General features: G+C 44.8%; 1 protein-coding gene across 1 annotated transcript in view; it reads left to right on the top strand.

The window, feature by feature from the left end:
• The window catches only part of KLHL3 (kelch like family member 3), a 118,266-nt gene that overhangs the window by 47,792 nt on the left and 50,385 nt on the right, over nt 1-20,089 (top strand). Inside the window, exons 5-6 of the mRNA XM_052643643.1 lie at nt 3,411-3,573; nt 15,593-15,702. Of these exons, the coding sequence (XP_052499603.1) occupies nt 3,411-3,573; nt 15,593-15,702 (273 nt within the window). The remainder of the gene's footprint in view (nt 1-3,410; nt 3,574-15,592; nt 15,703-20,089) is intronic.

The raw sequence follows: 20,089 nt of genomic DNA, 5'->3' as shown, positions 1-20,089 counted from the left end.
GCAGGATGAACTTCCCTTTGAGAGCAGGCACTTAGCTCTGAAGCAGGACCACTGATAGTAGAGGTTCTTGGTGGCATCTCTGTGTGGGCAGGAATGAGGAAGGGGGCCAACCACCCCAACTTTTGCACTGAAAGTCCTGTGTCCTGGGAAGTCTTTCAGTCCTGGGCAAACCTGGATGGCTGGTTACTCTAGTGATGAGACAAGGCCCAAGAATGGGGCAGTGGGGCAGAATTTTTAGCCTTAGCCCATGGAGGTAAAGAGAACTAGAGATGAGGTTCAGAGCTGTTTTGGGGGACAATCAGTCTGTAAAATTTAAATCACTCAAAAAAGAAAAGAAAAGAAAAAGACTTTTATAGTGCTCTGTTAGTCAAGGCTATGGTTTTTCCAGTGGTCATGTATGGATGCGAGAGTTGGACTGTGAAGAAAGCTAAGCACCAAAGAATTGATGCTTTTGAACTGTGGTGTTGGAGAAGACTCTTGAGAGTCCCTTGGACTGCAAGGAGATCCAACCAGTCCATTCTGAAGGAGATCAGCCCTGGGTGTTCTTTGGAAGGACTGATGCTAAAGCTGAAACTCCAGTACTTTGGCCACCTCATGCGAAGAGTTGACTCATTGGAAAAAACTCTGATGCTGGGAGGGATTGGGGGCAGGAGGAAAAGGGGACAACAGAGGATGAGATGGCTGGATGGCATCACTGACTCGATGGACGCGAGTTTGAGTGAACTCTGGGCGATGGTGATGGACAGGGAGGCCTGGTGTGCTGTGATTCATGGGGTCGCAAAGAGTTGGACACGACTGAATGACTGAACTGAACTGAACTGAACTGAGTCAAGAAATCAAATGCATCTGCAGCCCATGTATGTCTTCCTGGGCAATCCTTGGTGGATGCGAACAGCTGGGGTCTGGCTGGCCCAGACACTCTCCCTGAGAGCCAGGGGAGCAGCTGAAAGCAAGGACTCAGAACATGGGGTTGTTTTGGGGTGGAATGGATGCTGGGGCCCCCAAGTAATGCAGTCTGAAGCCAAACTATTCACAGCTATCTGATTTTTTTTTTTTTTTTTAAAGTCACTCTCAGACTGTCTGTGTCTCCCACAGGGTAGGGGAGAGAATGGGTAGCAAAGCTGGGTTGAGGAGGACTTTGCTGACTACCCTGGTTTTTTGATCTGAGGGCAGGCTTCGGGAGCTGTGGCAAAGTCCAGAGGAACTCGTCTAGGGTTGACGGTCTGAGCACCCATGTGGCCTGTTCAAGTTAGTCTTCCCTGGCTTTTAGGAAAAACACATGCACACACACTTGAGCAGGAACTTGTTTCTGTCTCCCAGGGTACAGTATAAATACTCATGTGTCTCATGACCTTTTAAAAGGAACCTTAGCTCTCCTTTTGCTGAGAACCTACCCCAAGATGTTCTTTACTATTTATCTGTTGGATGGGAGAGTAGAGTGTGTTTGTTTGAGTCTTGATGGATTTGGGGATGATGCCCTCATTCCAGTAGATGCTAGAACAGGATCAGGGGTCTGACTTCTGCTGAATCTTATAGGCTGAATGAGTGTGTTAGCTATTCAGTTAATATCTTTCTGAGTAAATATATTAACTAAGGGCTATAGGGCAGTGTTCTCAACTTGACTATACATTACAAGCACCTAGGGAACTTTAGCAATATCTCACTGTCCAGGCTTCACCCCATTCCTATTGAGTTGGATCTTTGGGGATGAGACCCAGGCATCAGTATTTTAAAAATTCTTCGGGGGATTCTAATCTATAGCCATGTAGGAAATGTCTATCTTCGCTTGGGCTGTCATAACAAAATACCACAGAGTGGGTGGCTTACACAACAGAAACTAATTTTCTCACAATGTTGTAAGTGCTAGATCTGGATTCCAGCTGATTGAGTTTCTTGTGAGGGCTAGCTTACCAGTTTGCAGAAGGCCACCTTCTCCTTGTGTCCTTGCATGGTAGAGAAAGAGAACTCTGCTATCTATTTTTCTTCTTATTAGGGCCTCAGCCTAACTGTGAACTTCCAGATGTTCAAGCTGGTTTTAGAAAAGGCAGAGGAACCAGATATCAAATTGCCAACATCCATTGAATCATCGAAAAAGCAAGAGAGTTCCAGAAAAACATCTATGTCTGCTTTAGTGACTATGCCAAAGCCTTTGACTGTGTGGATCACAACAAACTGTAGAAAATTCTTCAAGAGATGGGAATACCAGACCACCTGACATGCCTGTTGAGAAATCTGTATGCAGGTCAGGAAGCAATAGTTAGAACTGGACATGGAACAGCAGAGTGTTTCCAAACTTGGAAAGAAGTACATCAAGGCTGTATACTGTCACCCTGCTTGTTTAACTTACATGCAGAGTACATCATGAGAAATGCTGGGCTGGATGAAGCATAAGCTAGAATCAAGATTGCCAGGAGAAATATCAATAACCTCAGATATGCAGATGACACCACCCTTGTGGCAGAAAGTGAAGAAGAACTAAAGAGCCTCTTGATGAAAGTGAAAGAGGAGAGTGAAAAAGTTGGCTCAACACTCAACATTCAGAAAACTAAAATCATGGCATCTGGTCCCATCACTGCATGGCAAATAGATGGGGAAACAGTGATAAACATTATTTTTGGGGGCTGCAAAATCACTGCAGATGGTGACTGCAGCCATGATATTAAAAGACGCTTACTCCTTGGAAGAAAAGTTACAACCAACCTAGACAGCATATTAAAAAGCAGAGATATTACTTTGCCAACAAAGGTCCATCTAGTCAAGGCTGTGGTTTTTCCAGTAGTCATGTATGGATGTGAGAGTTGGACTATAAAGAAAGCCGGGCATCCAAGAATTGATGCCTTTGGACTGTGGTGTTGGAGAAGACTCTTGAGAGTCCCTTGGACTGCAAGGAGATCAAACCAGTCCATTCTGAAGGAAATCAGTCCTGAATATTCATTTGGAAGGACTGATGCTGAAGCTGAAACTCCAATACTTTGGCCATCTGATGTGAAGAATTGACTCATTGAAAAAGACCCTGATGCTGGGAAAGATTGAAGGCAGGAGGAAAAGGGGGCGACAAAGGATGAGATGGTTGGATGGCATCACCAGTTCAATGGATATGCGCTTGGGCAAACTCCGGGAGATGGTGAGAAACAGGGAAGCCTGGTGTGCTGAAGTCCATGGGCTCATGAAGAGTTGGATACAACTTGGCAACCGAACAACAACAAAGGGTCCATGAAGTGGAGAGTAGCAGAAACTAAGGCTGGGGTTTCCTCAAAGGCCAGGCTGGGAAGTTTGGACTTATTTTGGCAGGCAGTGGAGAGCCATGCAAAGGCCTTGAGCCTGGCCGTGGTCTGATTAGAGCACCGCTTTGGGGAGATGAGACCTTGGTGGTGGGATCCTGCGACTCAGAATGTCACCTTCTCTTCCAGGTGCTGCTCCCAGCCGCCAGCTTGCTACAGCTCATGGATGTTCGTCAGAACTGCTGTGACTTCCTGCAGTCTCAGTTGCATCCCACCAATTGCCTGGGCATCCGTGCCTTTGCAGACGTGCATACCTGCACCGACCTGCTGCAGCAGGCCAATGCTTACGCAGGTAATGGGGAACAATGTAGCTGCACCTTTCCAAGCTGTGAATTTAATAACCTGGTCTGTGGTGGACTCCTCAAAGATTATGAGGCTAGTGTGTTCTACTGAGAAGCAGTTACAATTTAGTCAAGGAGATAAGACACAGGTGGAAAGATAATTAACGATAGAGGAGTTCAGCTCAGTGCCAAGTGGAATATGACTAATTGCCAGATGAAAAGTTCAGACAGTAATTTTCACTAGAGAAGAGGAAGGAGATCTGAGAAGAGTTTGTGGGGGATGAATAATTTGAACTAGGTCTTGAAATTATCGTTGTTTAGGAAAATTTCTATTTTGATCAAAGTGTTCTGTGAATACCATTTGAAAAGTCAAATACTGTTGCAAGTCTCATAATGATAAGAGTCTCCTGCTGTTTTTCCATACCAAGTCTTGCTCTCTAGAGCCACTCACTTGCCTTTCTGAAAGAATTAAAATACAGGTGCTGATTCAGCCAAAGGTTGCTTCATCTGACATTTACCTCTGTTTCTGTAAATAAAAGGTTATATGACTGGTTTGGGGTTTATTAGTTTTAGATGTTGTCTGTTGACTTCTCACAGAAGAATAACTGCGCTTTCACAGATGTCCATAGACATTCACTGTTCCCCTCTCTTTATTCTTCTAATATCATTTCTACAGCTGGGCTAAGTTATAATTGGTTTTTTATCAGAAAACTTTTGTTTTAATCAGTAAGGCAGTGACTAGATGCTTTTTCTTTTACACAGTATTATGATCACTAACTCTTACAAGACAGGTATGCTGAACAGTCTTCTCAGTACATCAGATAATCTGTTGAGCCCATTTTATTTTTCTTGGAGACATTCTCCTCACTAGAGCTTGTAATCCTGTGATTTTTATAGGGAGTAGTGATTTAAGGATGAAGGTCATGAGTGACCTAGGAAACAGGTCTGGTCATATGAATTGATAGAGCTGGTCATGGCTACCTCCTTCCTTTGTAGTAAAACCTCTCATTCTTCCCCTGCCCAAATGCTGGCATGACTGCTGTCTGTTCTGTCTCCTGTCCAGGAAACCAATGTCTGGGAGTTAACTGGGGGCCTGCTAGCTGCTCACATGCCAGGTCCCTGCACTGTGTTAGCCCCTTGACCCACAAGTCAACAAGCATTTCTTCTGTTTTTCAACATCCTCTTTTTGCTCTGACCAAGACCCCAGGAGCCTATACAGACTCTTACTTCTTGAAGTCTGTTTCAGAGGACACAAATGGGACCAGACGTTAGGATGTCAATGATGGTGATTTTTGTGAAGGACATTCCCCAGTCTGCCTAATTCTGAATTCCTCTGACTCTCTCTGACCCTAATCCTTGACTCTCCTGTTTCTCTGTTGTCCCTCCTGTGCCTGTATTACCTGGCGTGATACCCTACCTCCTTTCTGTTCTCAGGGAGTGGTCACTAGTCCAGCCTTCTCTAGTCTAGCCGCTTTCTTGAGGGATGTGCACAGACTTTGCTTCAGCAAAAGCTGAAGGCTTAACTGAGGCCCAGGTCAGAGTGTGGACATTTCCTGGTGCAGAGGAGAAGGGAGAATGCTTAGATGCCAGGAGGTCTCTGTCTCCCCTCCCCAGGCCTCTCTATAGAGTGTGCATGCTTGCATCCATACACAGCACGTCTCACACCCTTTTGTAGTTGGCTCATGAGGTCATCAGAGGTTTGGGCTGTGTATTGAACTCCCCATGTTTAACAGAGGCTCCTAGGTCTTGTGGCCTGGCTTTCCTCTGCTTTCAGAATCCCTGTTTTCTCTCTTGCCCTTCTCCCTGTCTGATGGTGAGGCTCACCTGTGGGAGAGTGGGGAGGATGCGGTTTGGAGCACCGTGTGGTTTTGGTGCTCCCTGATCCTGAGGGCACGGTGATGTGGTTCGGAGCATCGTGGGTGTGTGCTCTCCATGTGTGTGCAGGGTCATGGTGGATGACTCTCAGCTAGTGCTTACTGAGCTTTCACTTTGGGTCACATCCCAGGCTAAGCATTTTATGTTCATTTAAAGCATACAGTAGCTGAGGAAAGTAAAGCGCAGAGGGGTGAAGTCATTTGTTGGGGTTAGTTAGAAGAGACAGAGACAGGATTCAAACCCAGACAGTGTTTACTCCAGAACTATGTTTATAACTACTCTGTTCTGTGGCTTCCAGGCCCAGCTTGGACACAGGGTGGCCCTGTGAATCAGAAACTGTGGAGTGTTGGTGGCTAGAGCTGGCATTTTCCATCGGAAGTGTGAACCTCAAAGTCTGTGCCATGCAGTTACCAGATTCCAACAACCAGACGTTGTAGACAGATGGCCAGCTGTCTCTGCTAGATGCGGGGTGTTTAGTCATCTTGGGGTGGGGAAGTGAGGCGTGGATGTCTTCTCTTCCCTGTTGGGAGGCTGCCCCTGACGGCACGTGTGAGCCCTCCTCCTTCTCTGGCTCGGTCAGTGTGACTGCAGGCTGAGAGCCTCCTCCCTGTTGTGCAGGCCTTCTGGGGAACCTGGGACCAGCTCCGGGATAGCTTTCTTTGTAGCCCTCAGCTGTGTGCAACTGGGAAGATAAAAATCACATTTTTAAGGTGGCGTGGTAATACAGAGGTCGTAAGACTATGATGAAGAAACATTAGAAGAAGCAGTGTGAAGTTAAGACTTCACCCTGTGTGGTATATAGAGAAGTAAAAAATGGTTAATCTGTGCTTACTCCATCACACTCAGCCACCGCTGTGGGCCTGCTTTGTGTCTTTGGTTTTGCAACCCCCAAACTTAGATGGAGCCTGGCAGCTCTGCCATTGCTGCCTCCTGAGACAGAGCTGCTGTCTTGCCCATTTAAGTGTGGGCGTGTGAGTACTGACCAGAATCACACTCACAAGGGGCAGTGTCGGCCCCGTGTGGTTTCAGGCTTCCGTAGCTCCATGCCTCGAGTTAGGAGGTAGCTGAGCCCACAAACTACAAGGAGACCCTCCAGGTCAGAATCAGGGATCACACACACAGGCCAACACTTTGGAGCTGAGAGATCCTTGGCCTGTTTTCTTTTCTCTCAGATGGGAGGTTGCTCCTCCTGCTTTGTTTTCAGCATGGTTTAGAGGACTGGAGTCAGTGTGGGAGGGACAGGTAGGAGTGCCTCCTGCAGAAGTAGGTGCCACCATAGGGCCGTGCCCTGGATCCTCCCTGCCGTTTGTGCTGTCTGTGGCAAGAGAGCCTCAGAGCCCCACGGGACCTGGTGGAGAGACGGGACTCCTTGGGTCAACACCACGACCCCTGCTGAACACTGCATGCACTTTGCGGGAGAAGGACCCTTCCTGGAGCTTCTGATGGTGGCTCCTCTGTATACATACGCACAGCTGGGTATGTCTGCCTTCCACTCCTTCCCTATCTCTGGCCAGCTGGCCTCTGCCTTCGCCTGTCCACAACCCCAAACTGCCTCTGAATTCTGTTCATGCTCCTTCTCTAAGATGAACTTTCTGTTCTTATTATTGTTGCTGTCTTAATGCACAACCACCTGTGATTATTTCAGTAAAGGCCCCATAGTCCTCCCCAGAGGGGGTCATGGGCAGCACCCTAGTGTACAGCTTCCCCCATCTCTCATCCCACATATATATTTTCCAGCCAAAAAAATCTTAGTATATTCTGAACATCTTTCCATGTTAGCAGGCATATTTCTATACCACTATTTTTAAAACTTTAGAGAATGTATTCAATAAAAGCAACTTGTATCCATGATAAAACTTTCAAACAAGACCAAAGGTATGAAATACACAGTTGAGCTCTCAGGTGCTCTTAAGGGAGCCGGGGACTCTCTTGGATATCCCTACAAGATATGTATATATTATGCTTTTTAACTTACACAAATAGAAGACTTTTGTGCTCATTATACTGTTTTTTTTTTTACCTTAGTGCAGTGTCTTGAAGCTCTTTCCAGACTCCTGTGGATGGCTAGTCTGACTCTTTCTGTCTGCTGCATCACAGGGACGAACTATAATGAACTATAATTTAGGTAACCAGTCCTCTCTTAATGAACATTAATGTTACCAGTTTTTTTTTTTTTTTCTCTTACATCAAATGCTTTAACAGGAATTCTTTTACATAATGGTTTGGAGTATACTCACTGGTATGTAAGTAACCATGAAATTGTGCTTGTAGGGTGCCAACTTAGCATATAGCACAAAGTAGCTCGTAGAGAGTATGCATTAAAAGATACTGCCAAATTCTGTCTAAGAAGAGTAACCATTTTTAAGGTTGACAACTGCCTTCTGATTAGTCCTCAGCCCCCTGGAGAAGGAGGACACAGCATGACTCGGGGCTGGAGCACCAGCTCTTTCCACCTAACTGCCTGGTTGATTTCCTGTTTGCAATGGGCCTGTCTCTTCTTCCTGTGGCAGTCCCTTCTGCTTCCTCTGGGTCCAGTTTCCCCCTTAGGGTTATGCCCCCATATTTTTGCTGTGATATAAGTTATGCTGGGCTGGGGAAGGGTGAATCCCATAGTTAAAAGCTGACTGGGCTGGGGAAGACCCTTGCCCCTAGCTGCTGATGCCATAGTTCTGCTGAGTACCAGGTAATTGGGAAAAGGACCCTCATATTTTCATAGCCTTTTTCTTATATCTCACTGTTATTGTTTCCAGGGACTGGTTAATCTTTAACTTCAGAGGCATGGGCCAAGGTTTATGGGGATTTTGTTGTTTGGTAATTGGATGACCATGCCTGGGCCATCAGCAGAGCTAGTTGGGAGGGGTATTAATAGGACCCTATTAATGAAATGGCAATTAAAATTCTTTGAACAATGTGTTTACATCAGCCTGCCAAAGCTGAGCTGAAACCACCCAGCCATGGGATGGAAAAACCATTGAATTTCACATGTTTGTGGAGAGAAGTGGCCTTTTTTCGATTGATTGAGTCATTTAAGACCATGGAATGAAGTAATTAAACTAAGGACAGCAAAAAACTTCGACAAAGCACTTGAAAAAACACAACCCTCTGGCTTAGTGAGGGTTATCTGGTGAAACTGCTGCCTCCAGCTTGGCATCATAAGATAATAATGATGGTGATGGTCACGGTGGAAGTTTCTGCCATTTCTGAATACTTGCAAGGTACCAGGCAAGGTGCTACACACTCAAAACTGTAAGAGGTAGTTATTACTTTCTTAACTTAGAGATGAAGAAACGGAAACCTTGGAGCAGTTCAGTAACTTGCTCCAGATCACATAGTTTATGAGTGGCAATGCCAGGATTCACGAAGAGGCTGCTTGACTCTGGGGCTTGTGCTCTGAGCCCACTGTTAATTTTCACAACTCCCCAGGCCAGTTCAGCCTCTCTGCTGTGGCCGCTGCATCACTTCTGCCTCCCCTTGATTTTCTGCTTCTACCTTGAAGGTGGCAAATGAAGCATTCGTGTGGATGCAGGTAGTTTTTATCATTAATTGTTCTCCTTCTGGGAATTTTAGGAGACTTCCCTGTTCCTTCCATTCTCTGGAGAACAGGGAACTCTGTTGTTGAATCAACAACACTGCTAAGTGGGCAGTTTTGATACAGCCCTTTGCTCTGTGTGTATGATAGCAAGGGGAGGTACAGTACATACACTTTTGGAATTAAGTCAGCAGGGCAAGAGAGCTCTTATCCCACTATCCCAGGGAGAATGTAGGCAGTGAAATTTAGAGTCTGAGGGCTGGTGGTCGTGACCCTTGTGGGAAGTAGTCAGGTAGATCTGTGTTATTCTCTGTGGCAGCTGAGCTTTCTCCCTGGAGCAAGGAAACTATAGGCCCTGAAAGCCAAGTACTGATCAAGAAAGCTTACCTCTGCTCTCCAAAAATAGAGCAATAGAGGGAAGGGGAGAGAGATTTAAAGTAGCTCTGTTTTTTTAAAACCCTACTAAAATGTTTTGATTCTGTTTGTGTGTCTACCTTTCGTTAGCAAGTCCTGGGGCCTAATAAGTGGTTCCATTCAGAGGCACTCACTCATACCTGTTTGCTGGGCCGCTGGTCCCGGAATAACTGGGTTCATCTCATCTCTGCAGGTCCAAGAAGTCATAGATGAGTTATCACTTCCATTTGTTCTGGGCTTGTAGTTTAGATAAAAGCTGATCAAAGCTTTAGGTTTATTTCACACCATCAAGAGGGAGGAATGAACTTGGGACTTGCTTGAGAGGTTGCCTGAGGCCTAGGAAGTCTTGAAGAAGCATGGGAATGGAAGCATGGTATTTTCAGAGCTCGATATCTGCAGACACTGAGGATTCACATTCAAGCAAGACAGACTCAAATAAGACAGAGCCTCCCCTCATGGGGATCATAGTCCCAGTATGAGAGAAAGACCTCAGGTGATAAGATGGGTTGATGAGCACTGTGATTTTAATTTCCTATTTTGGTGACCTTGGGAACACAGAAGAATATCATGTCCTCTAGCCCGATAGGTGGGTTAGGGAAAGATTTCTATCCAAGGGTCTGAAATTTGAACCCAGGTCTGATGCCAAAATGTTTGAAACACTACTACTCTAAGTTTATTTTTTAAAAGAAAATATAGTTAGATTCATATTTTCTTTCTCTCTCTGCAGTATCTATCTGCAGTATTCTTAGAATGTTCTGATGTCTATATCAGTTTTACCAAAATGGCCTGCTCAGGACAGGCATTTATTATTTTGGAAACTAAGATTCTTATCAGAATATTTGTTCTTATTTATAGATAGCATTAGTTTCTTTTTGTGTGTGTGTGTGTACAAGAAACCCACTTTAATTATGAAGATTCATAGTCAGTGAAAAGTAAAGATGCAGAAAACATCATGCCAACACTAATCAAAAGAAAGCTGGAGAGCTATATAGATAGCATTAGTTTCAAAACCAGTCTCTACCACTTACCGCCATGTGATACTAAGATCATGACTTAGGCTTTCTGGGCCTCCATTTCTTCATCTGTAAAGTGGAGATATTGATATTCGCTTCAGCTGGGCTTTTGGAAGATGTAAGTGACATAATATACATAGAATACCTAGAATGTTAGCCATTTTAGGAAAAGCCCTTAACGTTGTCCAGGCCTGCTTCTTTGAAAAGACCCAGCTAGTGTCCCTTTCCTGGGAATGTGCCACCTAGTTTCCTTATCCTTTCCACACTGGGAAGATATATTTGTGTCGCTTGGTGGGAAAGGATTTATAATTGTCTGGTGCCCCTCGTCTTCTCCATAATTTCTCATCCAAATAGGCAGGAACAGTTCCGTTATGTTTCATTAATCAAAACTTGGACTTATTTTTTTTTTTTTGCTGGAGAAAAAAAATTATTACTTGCAGCAAGTAGGGAGAACACTGAGGATCTTTCCCAATGCAGTGTCTCCAAAACTTACATCTTAGACAGTGTTTGCTACTTGTAGTAAAGCCTGGTTAATTGGAACTCCTAACCATTCAAAAAATGAAGATCATGGCATCCAGTCCCATCACTTCATGGGAAATAGATGGGGAAACAGTGGAAACAGTGTCAGACTTTATTTTTGGGGGCTCCAAAATCACTGCAGATGGTGACTGCAGCCATGAAATTAAAAGACGCTTACTCCTTGGAAGAAAAGTTATGGCCAACCTAGATAGCATATTCAAAAGCAGAGACATTACTTTGCTGACTAAGGTCTGTCTAGTCAAGGCTGTGGTTTTTCCAGTAGTCATGTATGGATGTGAGAGTTGGACTGTGAAGAAGGCTGAGCACTGAAGCATTGATGCTTTTGAGCTGTGGTGTTGGAGAAGACTCCTGAGAGTCCCTTAGACTGCAAGGAGATCCAACCAGTCCATTCTGAAGGAGATCAGCCCTGGGATTTCTTTGGAAGGAATGATGCTAAAGCTGAATCTCCAGTACTTTGGCCACCTCATGCGAAGAGTTGACTCATGGAAAAGACTTTGATGCTGGGAGGGATTGAGGGCAGGAAGAGAAGGGGACGACAGAGGATGAGATGGCTGGATGGCATCACGGACTCGATGGACGTGAGTCTGAGTGAACTCCGGGAGTTGGTGATGGACAGGGAGGCCTGGCGTGCTGTGATTCATGGGGTCGCAAAGAGTTGGACATGACTGAGCGACTGAACTGAACTAACCAGATACTAATTAACTATTTTTTGGGGGGGGGGTTTGTTTGTACTCCTCCCTAAAGGGGAAAAAAGCAAGAGGATAAGAAATGTTTAGATAAGTTTAGATAAGATGAAAGTTTATTTTGGAGAATCCCCTTTCATGGGGGCTTGCCTGTGGTTCAAAGATCCTATGCCCTTGCACATTCCACCTGCCCCCCCAAGATTGAGCCTTGTCTGCTTCTTCTACCTCCCAGGGAGCCTGGCACAGTTCCCAATACTTGGTGGAGGCTCTGTATGTATTTGTTAGATGAATGAAGATACAGCCTAGGCTCTAGCTAGACTGGGCTGTTGCTGTTTTCTAGATATGCTCTGAATTGGCCTTCTTTTATTGAATCTGGAGTGCATTTCCTGGCATGGCCCTGTGGACTTTGGGTTGAAGTCACTGGTGTCTTGTGTTACCCATTTGTAAGCCAGTTGTCTCCTTCTAGACGCCAGCTCTACTTTCTTCCTTTTTGAAGAAACACTGCTTTTGGCCCATAACGTATGAACAGTTATTGAGCACTTGCAGTGGTCTCAGGAAATGGGAATTATTGTACATATATTTATCTAATGCCCATCTCACCTTTATGAGTTACGTGCTATTATTAGCTCCATTTAGTGGATGAGAAAACTCCAGCCTTAGGAAATTCAATACTTATATCACTAGAAAGTTTGTGGAACTCAGTGGAATTAAAGTGGGATTCTGAGACCTTTGAGTCCACAGCCTCACTGGCAGGTCCTGCAGTCTCAAAGGATGACTGATGCTGTGGAAATGGCTTCTCCGTTGGCGAGCAGTGCTGCCCGCAGAACTGGGATTCGTAATGCAGGTACACGTGCACGTGGTATTTCTCCTTCAGTTTTAAAGAGTTTCTTATAGATCTCAAGGTAGGCTAATATATGTTATCATTTTTGAACTTCAGAACAACCTGGAGATCGAGGTCAGGCTTTATGGTCCCGTTTTATGATTAAAAAAGTCAGAGCCTGAAAAGAAGGGACTATAAGAGGTGCAGCTAGGTAAACCCAGGTCTTCTGATTGTTAGCCACAATTAGTCACTACGTTCTCCCTTAATACATTAACAGCAAAGCAAAAGAAACTTAAAAAAATTCCCAAACAAGTGTTAAAGGCAGAAGCTGATTCTCAAAGTGTATCTTGTGGGAGCAGAGTGGGTTCTTTCCAGGAAGTGCCTGAGAAGAGCGCTGATCTGAGTCCAGAGTCTTCTGGGCAACTCCTGTTTCCCAGGAAACTGAGTTAGCCAGAGGAGCCTGTTCCTATTTTTTTCTACCCTGTTGTGTCTTGAGTGTTGCTAACAGAAAGGGGTCTCCTCTGGGGCTCAGCCCTGTGTCCCAGGCTGAAAGGAAAAGGGAAGGAGTTTCTTTCTGGGCCCTTCTTTGTGTCCTGCTCATGCCTTGCAAATCTCCTTGGTCTCTGGGTGTGCCAGCCCTGAGTGAGAGAAGCTCCTGTCCAACACCTCCCTTGTTGTCTCCTCCCCACCAGACACTGCTTCCTGGGAGGATTTCTGAAGGGATTGCAGTGGGAGGTTCCAGATGGGCAAAGAAGCAGCCAACTGAAGCTGGGACCCAGACTCATGCTGCGATGCTCCAGGGTGTGAGAGATGGGGAAGTGCAGAGGGCTGACTACCTTTTCCTTGCTTTATCTTTGAGTACTTCTTGTTTGTCCACCAGGTCATCTAGGATATGCATCATTGCACTTCTATTTTCTTCCTTTTCAAAACCCAAGTTTGTCTCTTGGCTTTCTGAGCTCTGAGGAAGAATTTCTTAAAGCTCAGAATTTTACTTCCTCACTTCCTCTTATACCTCCTCTTATTCTTTTCCCTCTTCTGAATGTTATTATTATTATTTTTCTATCAACCAAAGATAAAGGTGGGAAGACCAGGTATGGCTCTGGAACACAGAGATGTTGGCGTTGGCTGGCCTGCCTCCCCTGCTGAGCTCAGCCATGGCTGGTCCCCAGGAACTCTCTGCCCTACATTTGGTCAGTTTTCCTGTCTGCTGTTTCTTGTATGTTGTCAATGCATCTGGTGACTGGTCCAAAGACTTCTTGGGCCAGAAGAGTGTATAAGGAGAATCCTGTTACTTTCCAAGCCTCCAGGCCAAGAATGAATTCCCATCATCCAAATAAATGGGATGTTCACTTTTATTTAAAAATCTTTAAGAATGGATACTTGAAAAGATAACTATAGTCTTAATATTCTGAAAATTAGATAGTTGAATCTCATACTTAAAATCTATGCTTTAACAAAAGATTTTTTTTCTATTAATGTGTAGAGGAGCAAGACCAACTTCTTATGTTGTGACAGTTGCTTCTATCTGTAATGGATCTGACTTTTAACTTTGTGTTGTTATGTACAAACATCCCTGAGCCTCAGGATGGGCAAGCTTTAACTGTGGTTTCAGTTATATTATTAAGCTAGTGGAGAGCAAGTGGGGAGCCTTTTTTGGCCAGTGAGAGATGGAAAAGATTATTTATAACTCAGACTTTGAGAGTAAAATATTGACATTTAGGAACTCTGGATGAAGGGTATATGGGAATTGTTTGGATCTGAAATTCTTTCAACATATAAAGCTCAAAATGATTTTTTACAAGAAATGGCTTAAACCTTAAGTTCTTTGTTTGATTTTTAAGAAGTTGATGAGTGTGATTAGCATGCTCTGATTTTATTTTCCTTGTGCAGCTGTGGCAGAGTTGATGTTTCAGCATGGCCTCCCAGACATGGTGGCACTCGGAATCTCATTCCAGGGACCAGCCAGACCAAGTTGGTGGGGGTGTGAGTGGGGCTTCTGGAATTATCCAAGAAGCTCTCAGGCTAGAGCAGGACTACCACAGAAGAAGGGGAAAGGTCTGGAGGGCAAAGAGCACAGGTGCTCCTGGGGTGATGGTGCAGGGTTTTGAGAACTGAGGAAGGAGCAAAATCTGGGGCAAATGACAAAGGACCCTGTGACCCCCAGAGACTCTTGCACCTGGAGTTGTCAGCCCTTGGGCTGGTTCACCTTGAAGCAGCTTGCAAAACATGTTCTCAATTCCTTTCTCATCAGAGCATGGGAGGGAGGGAGACGTGGTTTTTATCTCCATTGTACGCATGAGGAGAATGGTGCCACGGGACACAGCTCGTAAATGACATAGCTGGGACTTGAATCTAGATTCCTTCTTTCGGAAGTGCCTGTTCCTTCCCTGGCATCTCACTGCCTCTGTATTAGCAGGATGGTGGCCTGGGAGAATGTCAGGGTCAGAATTGTCCTTGGCATTTCCCTCATGTGGCCCTTGGGGCTTTGAGATTTATCTCGTTCTCATTGTCCCCAACTGCCCTCTATATTACAGCCTTGGAAGGCCCGGCTGCTGTGGACCATTCCCAGCAGTGGTCTTGGCAGCCATGTTGCCGCCACACCTGGACAGAAGCTTATTTGAGCCTTCTTGTGAACCAGAGATAACAGGCTTGACTTGGGCAGGAAGGGATGAACCCTTCTGCCAAGCTTCTAATGCTGACTTCCTACCAGAACCCCCAGAGACTTTGGCCATGCAGCAGTTCTGACCCACTTTTGCTTGCCTGAGCAGCAGGGGGCACTGTCTGCAGCTCTGCCAGCCTGTGCCTTGAGGGGAAATGAGCCCAATTAAATAGGCAGGCCCCTGCGAAGTTTCTCTGCAGCGCCATTATTAATCTCATGGAGCATGGAAAAAATATAACCTCATAACTCTGCCCAATTTTCCTCTGTGATGATGTTCTGGAGAGAGGGTTACACAGGGGGATGCCTTTGCTGCTGAATTAAAAGGCTGGTTTCCCTCCAGCCAGGATGTCTACCTTTCTGTCTCCCTCCTGCCTCCCCCAGAGCTCCCTGGACTCTGCTCTGAATCCCACAGAATGTCATGGCCTTGGTTCATGGATGGGCAGGAGTGTGTTATAAATTTGTTTTCTGAACTTATGCTTTTTTTCTTTTTGGAACAGAGCAGCACTTTCCAGAGGTGATGCTGGGGGAAGAATTTCTTAGCCTAAGTCTGGACCAGGTGTGCAGCTTGATATCCAGTGACAAGCTGACCGTTTCTTCAGAAGAGAAGGTATGGCATGGCGCTCTTTGAAACAGAAGCCTCTCTCATGAGGTGGTTGTGGGAAGGACTTGTGATTCAGTGAGATCTCTTTTCCAAAAAAAAAAAAAGGTTTATATATCTTTTGTCCCTTAGAAAAGACTTTCTGGCCCATGATCACTATATGTGCTTTATGGACCCTTTAAAGAAGGCATAATGGTGATGATGATGATGGCTTCAAAGCTGCTTCCAATTCTTAAACCTTTACAGTTTGCCAAGCCCTGTGCTAAGTGCTTGATGTTCTTCAGCTCGTTCAGCCTTCACCTCAGCCCTGTGAGGTGGGCATCACTATTGTCCTCACATTACAGATAAGGAAGCACACTCAGAGGCATTAACTGTCTTGTTCAGTGTCACTCAGTTGGTCTGCATGTCACTTAATCTTAACCGCTGTCCCACATGGCCTCTTGTGAATATCCAGTATTCAAGCCACAACCAACCTTTGGGGAACATCTAATTCCAATAGGGAACTGGAATTTTTACTGAGGAAACCGAGCCCCACAGAGGGGTTAGGAACTGCTGGAAATCACAGTTAACTGGCTTATTGACTATGCCAAAGCCTTTGACAATAAACTGTGGAAAATTCTGAAAGAGATGGGAATGCCAGACCACCTGATCTGCCTCTTGAGAAAGCTATATGCAGGTCAGGAAGCAACAGTTAGAACTGGACATGGAACAACAGACTGGTTCCAAATAGGAAAAGGAGTACATCAAGGCTGTATATTGTCACCCTGCTTATTTAACTTATATGCAGAGTACATCATGAGAAACGCTGGGCTGGAAGAAGCACAAGCTGGAATCAAGATTGCCGGGAGAAATATCAATCACCTCAGATATGCAGATGACACCACCCTTATGGCAGAAAGTGAAGAGGAACTAAAAAGCCCGTTAATGAAAGTGGAAGAGGAGAGTGAAAAAGTTGGCTTAAAGCTCAACATTCAGAAAACAAAGATCATGGCATCTGGTCCCATCACTTCATGGCAAATAGATGGGGAAACAGTGTGAAACTATTTTTTTGGGCTCCCAAATCACTGCAGATGGTGATTGCAGCCATGAAATTAAAAGATGCTTACTCCTTGGAAGGAAAGTTATGACTAACCTAGATAGCATATTGAAAAGCAGAGACATTACTTTGCCAACAAACTTCCATCTAGTCAAGGGTATGGTTTTACCAGTGGTCATGTATGGATGTGAGAGCTGGACTGTGAAGAAAGCTGAGCACCGAAGAATTGATGCTTTTGAACTGTGTTGTTGGAGAAGACTCTTGAGAGTCCCTTGGACTGCAAGGAGATCCAACCAGTCCATTCTAAAGGAGATCAGCCCTGGGTGTTCTTTGGAAGGACTGATGCTAAAGCTGAAACTCCAGTACTTTGGCCACCTCATGTGAAGACCTGACTCATTGGAAAAGACTCTGATGCTGGGAGGGATTGGGGACAGGAGGAGAAGGGGACGACAGAGGATGCGATGGCTGGATGGCATCACCGACTCGATGGACATGAGTCTGAGTGAACTCTGGGAGTTGGTGATGGACAGGGAGGCCTGGCGTGCTGCAATTCATGGGATCGCAGAGTCGGACATGACTGAGCAACTGAACTGTACTGAACTGAATGGTAAAGTAAACCATGGTGTTAACTGCATCTTTTCAGAAACAGAAACATGGCAATAGATATATACACTTAAAACTTGCCTGTGGTGGCTTTCATTTATTCATATGCTTACATATGAGTTGCTGTTTCTGTAGAATCAGTTTGGAGTGTATGTATTTTTCACATTATTGATGTTGTGTATCATATTTGGGTCTCAGAAATTATGTGTAACTTCAGAGTTATGCTTTTCAGAAAATATATTACTCATGGTATGTTGAAGGTTGGCCATGTAATTTTGAGGCTTATTAATGAATAGTGGGTTTTGCCTATATTTTCTCTTTCGCAAAACCCATAATTATTTCCCACCTTAATTGATTGCTTATTTCTGTAAATTTAATAGCTGGAAGCTTTGACAATTAGGTGTTTGTCATTTGAATGCTAGCCCTTTAAGCTTTGAAGATTCTGTAATCTGTTCCAGGAGATTTGGTGATTTCTACTCCTTTTAATCACATTGTGTGATAGGCATAATTTCTTACATGCACAATGGCTTTTTCTTGCAATATTGTGTTATAGCAAAATTTTTTGAGTGTATTCAAAGCAGTATCAGAGATCGTCAGTTAAGTTAAAATCCAGCTTTATGTAATGTTAGCATCTGCAGAAAATTCAGTTGCATTGACAATCAAATAACCTGTATTCAGCAAAATTCACACTTGAACAGCAGTATCAGTTATACCAGTTTTTCAGTTTACTTCTCTACTTGCAGCCTGACAAGTTTCTTTCAACATATATTATAAAATACAGCCAGGTTTCAGATGTGTCTTACAACTGTGCATCTTGAAATAGAGGAAATGTGGTATTTTACTATTAATGATGATTTTCAGTGTCTGTGGCTGGGCCCACACAGCTTGTTTGCTGGAAGTTTGAAAGTATAGGTTCTTCAGCCAGAATAACTGAATTTGATCCTGGCTCCACTACTTTAACAAGCTGAGCGACCTTGAACAAGTTACTTATCTCCTACCAGAACACATGCACCATAATAATCAGGAATTTTGTCTGTCGTATGGTTACTGCTAGAGTGGCATCAGGTCCTTGTGTGCTGCGTGCTTAGTCGCTCATTCATGTCTGATTCTTTCCAACCCCACAAACTGTAGCCCGCCAGGCTCCTCTGTCCATGGGGATTCTCCCGGCAAGAATACTGGAGTGGGTTGCCATGCCCTTCTCCAGGGGATCTTCCCAACCCAGGGACTGAACCCAGGTCTCCCACATTGCTGGTAGATTCTTTACTATCTGAGCCACCAGAAAAGCCCATCAGGTCCTTGGTAGATACAAAAAATGTTGGTTGAATGAATGAATAAAAGAGCCCTTCTAAATCTCAGTTTTCTCATCTGTGAAAGGGGAGTTGATGATAGTATAGTATCTATCTTATGGTGGTGTTCTAGGGATGAAATGAGATGATACATGTACCCATTGATTGGGACCTTTCTCAAGGGGAAGCTGTTCCCAGGCCCTGTGGTGGTCTGGGTGGTTGGCATGACCTGTGCCTGGTAGGAGCTAGGCTGGTAGCTGTCTTTTGGTCCATCATCCCCAGCACCGTCTGGGCCTCTCCCAGAACTCAGCTGCTGTTTTTCCTCATGAGCACTTGCTTTTGCCCATGCCTCATTTCTTCTACTATGCTCAAGCTCCTTGAGGGCTATGAGGGTACCTTAGCCATCTGTGTGTCACACACAGTCCTGACGCAGAGCCCTGGGAGGCACTAGGAAGTGCTCAGCAGACATTTCCTGAACCAGTGACAAGGCAGACTGCGGTTGGACTCTGCCCTGAGCCAGCTGAGATTATGGGGACAATTTTAAGATTTTTCTAGCGAATAAGGACAAATGTGGGAAATAGAGGTCAGACAGGGGCATGGATCTTTGCCATTTTCTCTCCTGTTTTTCCTCCTTGTAGTTTTTGTTTTTAAAATTCCTGTTATTTGAGAGAGGACAAATGGATGTGGTAGGGATCACAGAATCACTAGTTCTTTGTGATCACGCCCCCGCCCCCATCCTTGCTCAGGTAGAGGAATGACACAGAGAAGCAAGCCCCTCCTAGTCACCTGAGTCTTTCTGATGGGAGGTGTCTCAGTGGGTAGAGCTAATCCTGTGAGCAGATAGCCTGTTTCTTGCATCCCCTTTGAGACACAAAGTTCAACTCTCACCACATGCAGCCTTGTTGACCCAGGGGCAGGGTAAGCAAGCTTCTGGGACCCACATACTGTGAGGAGAAGGGATATGACTAAGTTCTACTGCAGTTTGACCACTGAATTTCTGTGTACTAGACTTTTCTGAATCTTTGCTTTTTCAGCTGATAAATATGTTTCTACTTCTCAAGATTTCCACTCCTTACGAAACTCTGTTGAGGCTTTTCAGAGTGAGAACTAACAGAGAAATGACCCACATTTCAGGTATAGGTCAGCAAGAAATTGGTTGGATCTCTTCAAAAAATTAGATTAGTGTCAAGTATGTGTTAGAAAGAGAAGTACAGATTTGTTTCTTTCTGCATGATCACATTTTATGTACTATTATCTCCTAAAACTATCATCAGGGGCCAAATTCTGATATTGTATTTCCTGGAAAGAATTGGACCTTGTCTCCTGGGGTCTTTAGTGTTGTGTGCCCTCCTGTCTTGGAGAAGGCAATAGCACCCCACTCCAGTACTCTTGCCTGGAAAATCCCATGGATGGAGGAGCCTGGTAGGCTGTAGTCCACGGGGTCGCTAAGAGTTGGACACGACTGAGCAAC

The sequence above is a fragment of the Budorcas taxicolor genome, chromosome 7, assembly GCF_023091745.1.
Source record: "Budorcas taxicolor isolate Tak-1 chromosome 7, Takin1.1, whole genome shotgun sequence".
NCBI lineage: Eukaryota > Metazoa > Chordata > Mammalia > Artiodactyla > Bovidae > Budorcas > Budorcas taxicolor.
This window is presented reverse-complemented; position numbering and strand designations above follow the sequence as displayed.